The 13,790-nt window shown below is 30.5% G+C and overlaps 2 protein-coding genes across 2 annotated transcripts; both read left to right on the forward strand.

The window, feature by feature from the left end:
• The first annotated feature begins 886 nt into the window (after positions 1 to 886).
• LOC145830045 (intraflagellar transport protein 70A-like) lies at positions 887 to 7,744 on the forward strand. Its single transcript, XM_082937939.1, has 4 exons — positions 887 to 1,669; positions 4,510 to 4,963; positions 5,294 to 5,563; positions 7,153 to 7,744. Exons 1-4 carry the CDS (start codon positions 898 to 900, stop codon positions 7,589 to 7,591), a joined length of 1,935 nt encoding a protein of 644 aa, XP_082794065.1. The 5' UTR covers positions 887 to 897; the 3' UTR covers positions 7,592 to 7,744.
• LOC145830046 (trichoplein keratin filament-binding protein-like) lies at positions 7,645 to 13,698 on the forward strand. The gene is made up of 11 exons (XM_082937940.1): positions 7,645 to 7,993; positions 8,349 to 8,525; positions 8,584 to 8,626; positions 9,089 to 9,214; positions 9,701 to 9,850; positions 10,053 to 10,192; positions 10,477 to 10,651; positions 11,571 to 11,714; positions 12,054 to 12,217; positions 12,781 to 12,946; positions 13,335 to 13,698. The coding sequence occupies exons 1-11, from the start codon at positions 7,803 to 7,805 to the stop codon at positions 13,365 to 13,367; spliced, it is 1,509 nt and encodes a 502-aa protein (XP_082794066.1). The 5' UTR covers positions 7,645 to 7,802; the 3' UTR covers positions 13,368 to 13,698.
• The last annotated feature ends 92 nt before the right edge of the window (positions 13,699 to 13,790 follow it).

Consider the following 13,790-nt stretch of genomic DNA (forward strand, 5'->3'; position numbering starts at 1 on the left):
ATACTTAGTAATAACAAATGAAAATAAGTGTACTGCGCATCAGTTTAAAAATTGTGTTTAAGGTTAACTAAAACTTTATTTTTTCATCAAGACTTTTCAACATAATTTTTTGTTATATTATTTTAGAAATGGTCATGAATTTATTTATCTAAGTTTCATATCATAACAATTTTATACTATTTAAAAAAACACAACGTTTGTATTTGCAGAATTGAATTAATTTTACTTTCCTACTTGAACTTTTGTTTTTAAAGTTATTATAAGTATTTTAAAGAATAATTTTTACTTATGTTGCTTATTTTTAAATTGTTTCTTTGTACTATTTTAAGACTAGCATACATATAATTTTTTTTTAAGTGTATTTTTAGGTTTTAAAAGTATTGCAAAACCTGTTTGAAAAGAATTTCAAGATAAATAAACAGTTCAAGTATTAAAAAATTCTTAGCTTTAAAATTCATTTTATTATAAGCAGCACCAAAACTATTGTTTAAAGACTTTTGTGTTACTGACTTTTTATATTTTAATTAATAGGAAAAAAAAAATTTGAGACTGTAATAATAATTATAAAACTTTTAGTGTTTTTTTAACAAGTGTTAAAAACTATATTTTTTATAGTTCAAAGATCATTTTAAGAGTTATCTAAAAATTCCTTCAATCGAAATTAGTTCTATTAATAAAATGATTTCTATTTTAAAAACTATTTTTTTTTTTTAAATTGTTATTTAATTTTAAAGTGTTATAAAGTTCAATACAATTTAGTTATTGTTGTTTTTTTCTAAACTAAAAATTAGAGCCTATTACGAAATTATAATTAATAAATAATAAAGTTAGTCATTTTTGATTAATAGTTTTGAAAGGGGTTTGATATTTTTGTATTGAAGTAGAATTTTATATAAAATGAACTTAAAAACCATAAGAGATGGCTCTTTTACATCTACAATATATGGCAAAATACGAAACGAACAGTACACTGATGCCATTGAGCTGCTAAACGTTGAACTGCAAAAACAACCTCAGCTCAGAGCCACACTCTCCTTGCTAGCTTATTGCTATTATCAGAGCCAGGACTACTACAGCTCGGCTGAAGCTTACAGTCAACTGCAAGAGCTGTGCCCTGACCATGACGACTACAAGATGTACTACGCAATGTCACTGTACAAATCAGGCGAGTACCAAGCAGCCATGAGGGCTTCCTTTTCCATTGAAAACCCAAACTACCAGTCAAAAGTCAACAAGCTGCAGGCTGCAATCAAGTACATGGAGGAAGACTACTCCGGGTCCAAGAGCCTGGTAGAGCAAGCGGCCAACAAGGAAGACCCAGAGAACATTATAAACCTTGGCTGCCTGCTTTACAAGGAAGGGCAGTTTGAGCAGGCATGTGAAAAATTTCAGCAAGCAATACAGCTGGCAGGCTACCGCGCCAATCTGTCGTACAACATAGCGTTATGTCACTACCGTCAGAAGCAGTACGCTCCAGCGCTGAAAAACATTGCTGACGTCATTGAGAGGGGTATAAGGGAGCATCCAGAGCTGAGCGTTGGCATGACAACTGAGGGGCTGGATGTCAGGTCTGTTGGAAACACCACTCTTTTGAAGGAAACCGCGCTCGTTGAAGCATTCAACCTCAAAGCTGCCATTGAGTATCAGCTGAAGAACTATGAAGCAGCAGGTAAGATGTTTGTTTATTTTGTTGTTTTCCAATTTTTGTTTTGTTGTTAGGACATTTCCCTAACAATTGAAAGTCTAGCTTGTTTTTATGTGGTGGTGGTGTGTAATCTATCAGTTTGTGAAACTTAGATAAAATACTTTTTTTTCTATATAATAATATAAAAATAATATTAATATTTATTAGAAATAAAACTTTGGATATTTTTGCTTTATGTAAATAACTTTTCATTAGAAGTGCGTTTTATGTCTTAAGTATTTTACTTGATTTATATGTTCCTATTTGTTATACATATACTATTATTATTATCTCTAATGAAGTTTTTTTTTTCACTTTAAATTAATATTAATATAAATTAGGTTTTACCTTAATTTTCAATAGAACTAATATAAAAGTTTTTTACAATCATATTTTTCTAAGTTAAGACTAAAGATTAAACAGAGTTTGTTTTGTAAGATCAACTTTATTTTCATCTGAAACAAACTTGGATTGAAAACTTTAACTTTGCGTGTATATTAAAAAAAAAAGCTTTGTTCTGTGTGTTTTCAATTAAACAATTTCTTAAAAGATAAAAACACCTTTTTTTTTTTTTTTTTCACTTATTATTGAGTTTCAGTAGCAATAATAATTTAATAAATTTACTAAGAGTAGGTTTGGACTACTATGATCAATTACAATCATAGTTAATAAAAAAATTAAAATATTATAGCTATTCTTATAAAAGTTTGCCTTAAATAATAACTTTCAAGCAATAGAATGTCCCCCCTGTTTTTTACAAGTTGATCTTGTTTTGTAAAGTATAATTTTTTTTATTAGACTTTAGCCACTTAACAAAAATTAAAGTAACATTTAATTATGAACAATTAAAGTTTCTTTTGGAAGGTACAAACAAAAAAGATTATATCACTTAAACTTTATATTCTCTATAATTTTCTATTTATCTTTTTCAATTATTTACAGTAAGTCAAATGTTAATATTTAAATCATTCTACAATAAAATTTTAGTTAAAAAAAAGCTTTTTTTATACAAGTTTTTATTTGTAAACTAAAAACACCAGATATCTTTTAAGCTACATCAGAAAAGTTTCCTGAACATTAGTGGTCTCTAATTAAAAAATAGAAATTAAATAGACTTTTTTTAAAATTTAGTTTCTGAGAAAATTTACAATAAAAAAGCTGCAATCCATACAATTTAGAAAAAGACTATATTTTAAAGTTGAGAGTATAAAGGAGTATAAATCGTTTTTTTTTTTCACAACTTGAATATATTGTGTATTGTAGAGCTAAAAATTAATTACAATTTGATTTTTACATACCCTAATTAGCCTGTTAAATAAATAAGCCTGTTAAAGTTAAAGAGTACAACAAGCTCCTTTTGGGAGGACAAATATAAATTAGCAAATAAATAAAAATCACTAAAAATTTGTTTTCTTCTATAATTAACTCAAATTTCAAGAGATGTTCATTGCAAAATTTATAAAAAAAATGTAAAAAAACCCTTTTAGTTTAAATATATTTAAGTCGTGAAAAAAAACGATTTACAACCACTTATCAGGGTTGCCACATGGTCAGGAAAAGTCAGGAAAAAAAAAATGACAAAAGTCAGGAAAAATTAGGGGGTTTTGAAAAAAAGTCAGGAAATTTGCTAAAATAAGAAAAAAGTCAGATTTTGTCATTTTAAGTTTACAAAATTCCTTATTTTCCAAAGCCTTCTAATGGTAAAAATAAATTAAAAGTTGTTAAAAGTCAGAGAAAAATTCCAAAATTTTCCTAAATATCTACAAAATTATTTTATTTCCAATGCCTTCATCTGGTATAAACTAGTAAAATATCCTTTATAAAACTTTTTTAAATCCAAAATTTTTCTATTAACATATTCAACAAGTACCTTTCTTGAACAAGTAGATTTTGTAAGCTTTTTAGTATCAATGATCATTAAGTTTTAATATAAGAGCCTGTATTAATTTGTGTAATAATAATGCATTGTCTTTCTATAGCAGGGCTTCCCAAACTTTTTTATAAGGCCCCCTTTAAAGAAGTAAAAAAAAAGCTATGGCCCTTTCCGACAAGACTCCATCAAATACGCCTAAGACCTTTTTTTCGCTCTTCACCATCAACTCTATAATATTTAGTTAATGTTTCAAATTATTGCCTCATGGCTCCCTTGTGGCCCCTTTACTATTCATGACTCCATAATTTTGTCGATTTTAACTATAATAGGGCAGTAATTTATAAGAGACAAAAAGAGGAGGGTATCATTTGATTTTTAGGGCAGTCAAAAGGCATAATTAGCAAGGCAGCAACAACAACTTACACTAGATATTCTGGAGTGTGCAATTAAGAGTAAAAAAAAATGTTATTGGCGTTATTGCTAGGAAATATAAAACTTACATTTGATATTGTTGAGTCAGAAATTTTTGGACGACGTATATTAGTTAGTTTAGGGTATAAATGTAAAAGAAACTAAAATGTATAGATATTCTTTAAACTTAATAATGGTTATCAAACAAAGTTAAACCAAATCAGGTGTTTTAATACTTTACACAGTTCATGGAGGCTGTCAAAATATATTTTATGCAAACTATTACAATTTAAAAAACTCATTGGATCACAAGATTGATTTATTTAAGGGTTTATTTTCATTGATTAAACTTTTAAAAACAAAACATAATATAGTTTTTGATTATAATTATTTTCTTACTACCGACCTCATTTGCTTATCAAACCATAACGTTTAGTATCTTCGAGTAAAGATACAACCATTTTTTTAACAATTCAAATCACTATGAATATTTGACTTCTTTTATCTCTATCTATCAATTTCACTCCACTGTGCAACGCAGGAGAGGCGCTGACGGACATGCCTCCGAGGCGCGAGGACGAACTGGACTACTACACCCTGCACAACGTGGCGCTGATGAACATGAAGGACAAGGCCAACGAGGGGTTCGAAAAGCTGCACTTCCTCCTCCAGCAGCAAACGTTCCCGATGGAAACCTTCGGAAACCTGCTGCTGCTGTACGTGAAGCACGAGTACCTCGATGTTGCGGCCGACGTGCTGGCCGAGTACCCCGATCACACGTACAAGTACCTGACGCCGTACATGTACGAGTTGATCGACGCGGTCATCACGAAGCAGACGGGCGAGCAGGAGGCGTTCAGGAAGCTGGACGCGATGGCGTCGAAGCAGACGGACGAGCTGCGGAAGCTGACGAAGCAGGTGCAGGAGTGCAGGGAGGTGCACGACGAGCAGGGCGTCAAGCAGGCCGTCAACCAGTACGACGAGGCCATTGAGAGGTGAGGGAACGATTTGAAGGAATTATTTGTTTGTTCTTGTTTAAAAGAATATTAACATAATTAAATTTAATTAAAGTAATTTTAAAAACTGTTAAAAATTTTAAAAGTGTAATTTCCAAGCAAACAATAGTTCTCAAATTAAAACTTTTGACGTACAAAATGCTTATAATTACTTTTAGTTATCTTTTGTTTTGTTCACATATTCGACTTTAACTAATACTTTGACTTAACCTTAAACAAAACATTATTAAAAAATTCAAAAGTTTTATTGATGATAATATCATAGTATCAAACGCCTACCCAAAAATAAATTATCATTTTACATTGCAGGTACATACCGGTGCTCATGCAGCAGGCGAAGATCTACTGGGACAAGGAGAACTACTCGGCGGTGGAAAAAGTGTTCAGGAAGTCGGTGGAGTTCTGCAACGAGCACGACACGTGGAGGCTGAACGTGGCGCACGTGCTGTTCATGCAGGACAACAAGTTCAAGGAGGCCACCGGGTTCTACGAGCCGATAGTGAAGAAGCACTACGACAGCATACTGGACGTGGAAGCGGTGGTGCTGGCCAACCTGTGCGTTTCCTACATCATGACCAGGTTCGTGTGTTTTGTCGTCAAACTCTGTTAACCAGGTTTAATTAAAAAAAAAAGATTGGTTTTAAATGCGCTGATTTGTTGTAAGTTAATATCTACATATTTAAAAATTGTCATGCTTGCTTTCAGTAATATCAAGATTTAATCACTTTTACAGGGTTCGTGCGCGTCAGGCTAAGTCAGGCTAAATCAGTTTTTTTAAGTTGAAAAACGTCAGGCTAAATCAGTTTTTTTTATTTAAAAATTTGAGAATCTCAGTTTTTCTCAATTCAAGTGCTTGAAAATTTTTGATTAAAAAAATTGAGAAATCTTTTTAAGATCAAACTGACATGTGAATTTATTTCTAAATAAAGATCTAGTTATTAAAGACAAAATCAGTCAGTATTTGTAAAAATAAATGTAATATGTAATAATAAATATAATAAATATGTAATATGTAATAAATGTAAATAACACCTTTTGTTGAATCTCTAAAAAAAATTTATGAATCTTCATTTTTTGTTTTGAGTAGATTATTTACGTCATAATTATGAAAATTCATAAAACAAATACAGTTTAAAAATTTCAGTTTAGTTCAACAACTTAGCTGTTTGTTTGAATTTGTTTACATCAGCTATGTTTTTCATAGCTTAGTTGGTTGAACTGTTTTAATTTCTAATTTAAAGGTTTTATACCAAATACTTTTTAGATTAAAACTATTAGCAGTTTATTCATATATTTTACTGTTTGTTTAAAGTTATTAGAGATATTCACAACACTAAAACTTAGCTTTGAGATATAAATTTTGTGGGAGTACAAATTTTAGGTACAATTAATTTTTCTTTACAAGAACAATACATTAAAGGTTTTTTTTTTAATTTTAGTGTAAGCTTTTTAAATCTGATACGACGTCAACATCACTGTATTTATTTAGATTTTTCAATTTATAATTATGTATCAATTTTAAGAACTAGTCAAAATACTATAATAAACAGTTTTTACTTATTTTAATACTTGTGTAAGAGTTTCATTTTAAATTTTAATAAAACACGACAATGCACGTCGTTTTATTATAAATCTTCTGGTTATAATGTTTTTACTTAGTGCTTAATTTACTTTAGATATTGCGTTTAGTAATATGTATCAAATTTTTCCACTAGTAACAGATTAGATAAAACACTTATTTTAAAACTTATCGCTGAATTTGTTATGTTAAGGGCATAAGGTGGGGGTCAATCACATTTTTCACAATTTAGTCATATTTTATTGAGTTGTAACCAAGCTATGAGTTGTCTTTTGCAGATTTTTAAAGCTCAAAATATTGTTCAGATAAAGCTGGTTGAAGTCGGAGACTACAATAATACTAATCAAGAACCCCAATACCTAAAATGACTCCTAAAGGTGATTTTCCTTACTTTGAAAAAATGTCAGGTTAAATTGGTCTCAGTCAGGCTAAATGAAAAAAAATTCGCGCACGAACCCTGCTTTTATGAGTTCAGCCAATATACACTTATAGAAAAGTTTTGAACCTCTAACTTTTTACCATAAACAGCCATCTTAATATACGATACACTTACAATTCATATTTACATACAAACTTCAAACGTATGCAGTCAGAACGAGGAGGCGGAGGAGCTGATGCGGAAGATCGAGAAGGAGGAGGAGCGGATGTCGTACGAGGATCCGGACAGGAAGATCTTCCACCTGTGCATCGTCAACATCGTCATCGGCACCCTCTACTGCGCCAAGTCCAACTTCGACTTCGGCGTCTCCCGCGTCATCAAGTCCCTCGAGCCGTACAAGCGCAAGCTGGGCGTGGAAACGTGGTTCTACGCCAAGAGGTGCCTCCTCTCCCTCCTCGAGAACCTCGCCAAGCACATGATGTCGCTGCGGGACGAGGTGCTGCACGACGTCGTTCAGTTTCTGGACCACTGCGAGCTGTACGGCAAGGACATCGCCACCAAGGAGCTGCCTTTCGACGGCAAGAACACGGTGGCTTACGAGGCCAGGTTGCTGAAGGCGCTCTTCCTCAAGTACATCGGCTGGCCTTGAGCTTTTTTTTTATTTTCCGTTGGACTTTTTGAATATGCACTTTTTTTTTGTTTTTCGCTGACATATCAAACGACTGTGAACTTTTTTTTCAAGTATTTTGCCCCAAAACTCAATTTTTTTAACAAAGTTTTTCCATTCAAAACAAGATGTACTGTAACAAATTTTTATCACTGCATTTTCATTTTTTTTAGAATAATAATAAACAAACAAAATGGCGCTACCAACGATGCCGAACTACTGGCAGGATCGCAACTTTCACTTGGAGGCGCAACGGAGCAGGATGAGGCAGCAGAAGCAGGTTTTGAGGGAGAATTTGCGCGCCAACGCCGACTTCTTCAACCAGAACCAGTTCCGCTCCAATAAGCAGAGCAACTTCACAAACAAGTACTTCTACAATAAGAGGTTTGCAACAGTAATAAAGTAAAAGTGTCTGTAAATATAACAAAAATAAAGGTGCATACTAAAAAGTACAATACGAGGTTTAGAGGCGGATTTAAATCAAAATAAGCATTGGAAATGCTCTAAATTGCTACCTGCATGAGAACTTATGTTTATTCTTTGTTAATAATTTTAACTTGTATAAAAAAGAAAAAAAGACAAGTGTAACTTAGATACTTGTGTAATAGCATTTTATAGATTTTGAAATATCAACCGTTTTAAATAGTTATGCCTTATCCATTAGACTTAAAAGTTTACCTTAAGATAAAAATCAAAATAGTTCATAGTTTTTATTTATTCTTTTTACAAATTTATCCAGTATGAAGGCTTATTCAACGCTGGAAGAAAAGCACAAAAAAGTTGAAAAATTGCACCGCAGAAGGCAGAAGCTTGGCGATTTGCTGTTCAAAGAAAGGGAGGCCTTCAAAGTTGAGCTGAAAAATGTCAGATCGACCGGCTCGTCTAGACCTGAGACCACTGAAGAGCTCAGAGAAAGGTTCATTGTTGTAAATATCAAAAACTGTATAAACGTTATTTTATTATTTGTTTTACAGAGCCGAGTCAATAAAGTCTGCTAGAGAAGAAAAACGTAAACAGGTATTTGACTTGTGTTTTTACATAAAAAGGATTTATTTTGATTTTGTGTTATTATGTTTGTATTACAGCTTCTAGCTGCTTTTTACAATAGTTCTTCAACAGTAAATAAAAGTAGTGTACTTTTATCTTATTTAAAAGTGACAATCAAAGTTTTCAACTTGAATTCAAGAAGTAAAATAAATTTAAATTCCTCGAATTATCAATTAAACAATTCAATGAAATTATTGAGATCATCCGTTTCTTTAACCAAAAGGAAGAATTTAATTGTAACTGAGGATATTTTTAATCTCATTGATTAAATGAGCGAAACATTGTTTTATGAATAAACTTTAGAATTAATAAATTTGAAAATTTATTTTTTTTAAGATGCTAATGTAGTTTTTATATATGTGATTTAGTAACTTATAACTATTGTATTTTACTATTTACATTAAACTCTTGTAATAAGCGCATGTTTATTAGATAGCAGAAAAAAAGTTGTACGAACATTGGAAGGAAAACAACGCAGATTTGCAACAACTTGCCAGAAATTTACACAAAAAAAACGTGATTGAGGCTTGGGGCGAGCAAAATCAAGCTAGAATACAAGTATGTACACCTGTATAAGTTTCTAGGATGTTTTGTTACTTTTTTGAAATACAACATTATTTTGAGTTTTGGTAAACCAGTGTGTTCATTAACTGTTATGTTTTGTTACAGCGAAATTTAATTCTCTATTCTTAGATGTTTAAATCTAATAATATTTTTTATTTAATTTATAAATTTGTGTTAAGTATGAATTTTTATCTTTTATCAAGTTGTTGAGTTAATTTTTATTATTTAAAAATATTTTTGAAATACAATTTATATTCAAAATAAATTCTATTAAAACCTTAAAAGCTAAGGATTTAGTTATAAAGCAGGAAACTCTTGTTGTCTGAGAATTTTATATTGCAGTAAAATTTATAGCTGCGGTTGCAAAATTAAAAAAAAAAACTTATACAAACTATTAAAATTGAACTAAAATCAATGCAGTTTCTAAAACTGATGACGGTTTATTTACAGTAATGTGTCATTAAAAATACTGTTTGACAGGAGAACTTGTCGAGGGAAGTGGAGGAACGGAAATTCGCGAATGATTACGAGAAAGCGAGGTTGGAAGCCGTGGAAAGGTTGAAGGCGGAGGAAGAGAGGAAATATGAAAAGGAAAAGGAAAGAGTTGAAGCGTTGAAGCAGCAGATGATTGTTTGTTTACTAGATGTTTTTGTTAAAAATGAAGATTGGAAAAATTATACAGATTAAAATGATAAATTTTTCATAAAATAGTTTTGTCCTACTCTTTTTATAAAGATGATGTGAAATAAATTAGCAAGAAGTGTAAATGTTTTTTTTTTTTAAACTGTCTGCTTTACAGTTATTGAAAACTTTTATAGTAACGTTGTTGTAGGAAGTGAAGGAAAGAGAGAGGGAAGCTCGTGAACTGAGAGCTGAGCAGGAGACGATCCAAGAAGAAATGAGGAAGATGCAGGTGATGCAGGACAAGAGGGAACAGTTGGAAGTCAGGAGGAAGAACACGCAGCTAAAAAGGTTTGTATTGTGTTTGTTCGAAAGTACAATATTAACTATATAGTAGTTTGTGTTCATTTGACTAAGTTTAAGTTGCATGTAGCTAATTAAAAATTGTTAATCCCGCTTTTTTTTCTGTAATCTTAAAATGAATAATTATTTTTTCTTTATTAAGAAATTAAAATAATTTGTTAAATTTGTTTAAGAAGTTTACAACAATTTTTTTTTTCAATTTAAAAATTTGTGAAATACGAAATCAAAATATATTTTAAACCGTCCGCGTTTATCTATGTGTTTTCGTTCAGGTTCTTGTACCACCAGTACAAAGCACAGATGTTGCGGAGGAGTCAGCAAGTTCAAGAGGAGCTGGAAATGGATCGGCAGATTCTGGAGAACATGAAAATAGAAGAAGACAGGAGAAACTCCATTGAAAATGAAAGAGTTCAAAGGGTCAAGAACGACGTTGAATTCATGAAAGAAGTTTGTTAAAATTTGTTTTAACTTTCAATATGTTGCTGTTTTTTTAATATCAATTGGATAAGTAGTGTCTCAATTGGTTTTAATTATAAATTTTTCTGAAAATAAAACATGTTCGTAAATAAAAATTTGGGTACGCTCAAGTTTTATGTACAGTACATAAGTACGTCTGTTGTTAGGAAGTTGACCAAATTATTAATTTAACTTCCCACTTATAGTACAAACAAACAAGTACCGCTCTAAACAGTTTTTATTACTAAATTGTGTTTAGTTCATAGTCTTCTACTTTAGTAGTTAAAAATAACAGTATCAAGTAAGGTCATTTTAACTGTCGAAATCCAAATGTTACAAAAATAATTGATAACCAATAAATATCATTTTTGTTTGCTTAAATTAAACTTGAAAAATAAGTTATTGAAATAAAACAAAACAACTTACTAGTTTTAAATTCTATTGAGAAGTAGTTTGTAAATACGTACAATAACAGTTGTATTTTATATGTATATAGCAAATTGTTTTAAGATATTATCACAATAAACAAACTGAAGATCTGTTTTGTTTAACAGAATAGTGAAACAGTTGTATTTGAAAACTTAGTGTTTTATTAGTATATATTAATTTATATATATATATATATTCTAAAATATATTTAGTTTTTGGCAGCTTCTTGTTCGCCAAAAAAATCGTTTGTTTCTTCTGGCACTTTATTAAAAAATGAAATACCCCAACACTGAAATATTTTACACTTTCAAGTTGTTGATGTTATTCCTAGGCAGTATCATGTCAGATGCGTGAGAACTTATAATGCATTTTGTTTTCAAGCAAGATGTTAATTATGACGTCACAGGAAGTATGAAGTCAGATGCGTGGCAACTTCTAATGCATTTTGTTTTCAAGCAAATTGTTAATTATGACGTCACAGGAAGTGGCGCGCCAGATGAAGATGAACAAGGAGCGGGATGAGGAGATGGATGTCTTGTACAGGGAGGAGGCGAGGAGAGTGTGGCAGAAGAGGGAGCACGAGTGGAGCAGGGAGAGAAGCGCCAGGAAAAAATTGATGGATCAGGTTTTTTAAATATTCCGACAATAAAATTGTTTTATGTTGTTAAGCTTGTTTTCAAGCATTAAAATTTATTTAGTTTTCAAAATTTTATTTTAACTCTAAGTTTGTTTTCTAATCTGTTTTAACTGGTACTTTCAGTATTATTAAACTATTAGTATTATGTACTGTGTCAAGAGAATTTACCTTTTATAGTTATCATAAGTAAAAAAAATGTTTATTGAACTATAAACACTAATATTTTTATAGATATTTGATTGCTTTGTGTCTAGTTTCACAATATCAAAATTAAAGAATTCAACTTAAAACTAAATAACTTGAGAAATCGTTTTTTTTTATTACAAGGTGCTGAACGAAAGAAGGGAGCAAATGAAGATAAGAAGCGAAAAGATAAGAGAAAAACAGCAGGAATTGATTGAGGAGAGGGAGGAATTGTTGGAAGAAATTGAAATCAACCAGAAATCATCGAGGCTCGACAGAGAAGAAGCCGAGAAGAAAAAAATGCAAAGGTATATTTACATACATTAACTTAATTTGTTCAAAGTAGTTTTTTGATAGGCTCAATCCGGATTGTAAACTTTGTAATTATTTTCAAACTTTAAAGAGACATATTTATAATAACTTATAAGTACCTTTAAAATCGCTTTCACATTAAAATACATCAAGTAGTCTACACATTTTTATTTTTAAGTATTTTCGATGTTGTCGTCCTCGAACAAACAATAATTGGATTTATTAAAAAGATTATCTAGATCAGGGTTTCCCAAAGTGGGCCAAGTGGCCCCCTCCGGGGCCATTTCAGATACTCAGGGGCTAAGAGTAGCAAAGGGGCCACAGGGGGGTATGAGGTCATAATTTGAAACTTCCACAAGATATTCTGGAGTTGTTGATAACGAGCAAATAAAAAAGGTCTTCAGTGTTTTTTATGGTAGTTTTTGAGTAATCTTGGTAGAAGGGGGCCATAGTTTTTTTTTTAATTTTCTTAAAGGGGCCATTAAAAAAAAAAAACTTGGGAAACCCTGATCTAGCTTAATTAGATTATCTTAATTATAACGTCACTCTTCCATTTCAGACGATTGGAAATGGAAGAAATGATGGAGTTGCGGCGAAATGAAAAGGAAACGGCGAGGAGAGAGGAGTTGGAAATGGAGAAGAGAAGAAATGAGCGAGATGAGAAGATGAGGGAAATGTACAAGGAAGAAGAAGAAAACATGAGGGGTAGAGGCCACAATGACAAGGTTTATTTGTTTATTTAAATTTATAAGTTTTATTAAATTCAGTTGTTTGTAACATTTCTACTACCATAATGTTTTTTTATGATTTTATACCATGTTTTAAAAGTATATAATTAGTTTTTTTTTAATTTTCTACATCATTATACTTATATTGTTTTATTTAAAAAAGGAGTATCTGTAATATATTTTTTTAAAGTATTTATTTAAAGTACTTCTTTTGTTACTCTAATTTATTTAATGAATTACTTTATATGCATTCATTAAGATAATCATAAAAAAATACATGTTAATCATTAAACTGATGGTGGTTTTTATTTTAATTAGATTGTGTTTCTCTTAAAAAGTATTCTTTTTCTTTTTTTGAATTTTAATTTCTAATTTTATTTAACAGATATATGCTAGAAGAAGGACTGCTTGGGAATAGTTTTTTGTTTCAATTTTATTGTGTTTTAAGTTTCTAAATCAATTTCTAATTAAGTCTGCTCAAAACTTACTTATTTTTGCTGTAAAAAACGTGTCCTGACAAAAACTGTGTTTATAGAATGAAAAATTTATTAAAAAAATCAAAGTTTAATGTCATTAATTAATAAACATTTTGTATTATTATATATTTATATATGATTTATTCGGAATTTTTTATGTAATATATACACTTTTACAAAAGTTTGATATTGTAAAAACAACCAAAATAAAGTTTCTTTAAAAAGATTAAAATAGTAATTAGTTTAACAGTTTTATGAACTTTGATCATTAAAATAACAAAAAAAGTAAACGCTTTAGATTTAGTAGTAAAAGTTAAATTTGAAATAATATATTGTCTTTTTTTTAGTTTAGTTGTAAGATAAAA

The sequence above is a fragment of the Thalia democratica genome, chromosome 2 (genome assembly GCF_965202585.1).
Source record: "Thalia democratica chromosome 2, ktThaDemo2.hap1.1, whole genome shotgun sequence".
In the NCBI taxonomy this organism is placed as follows: domain Eukaryota; kingdom Metazoa; phylum Chordata; class Thaliacea; order Salpida; family Salpidae; genus Thalia; species Thalia democratica.

Coding starts and splice junctions, on each gene's coding strand:
- LOC145830045 (XM_082937939.1), top strand. CDS start 898: ATGAACTTAAAAACCATAAGAGATGGCTCTTTTACATCTACAATATAT. Junction 4,964..5,293: donor TACGACGAGGCCATTGAGAG/GTGAGGGAACGA, acceptor TTTACATTGCAG/GTACATACCGGTGCTCATGC. Junction 5,564..7,152: donor GTTTCCTACATCATGACCAG/GTTCGTGTGTTT, acceptor AAACGTATGCAG/TCAGAACGAGGAGGCGGAGG.
- LOC145830046 (XM_082937940.1), top strand. CDS start 7,803: ATGGCGCTACCAACGATGCCGAACTACTGGCAGGATCGCAACTTTCAC. Junction 9,215..9,700: donor AAAATCAAGCTAGAATACAA/GTATGTACACCT, acceptor ACTGTTTGACAG/GAGAACTTGTCGAGGGAAGT. Junction 12,218..12,780: donor GAGAAGAAAAAAATGCAAAG/GTATATTTACAT, acceptor CTTCCATTTCAG/ACGATTGGAAATGGAAGAAA.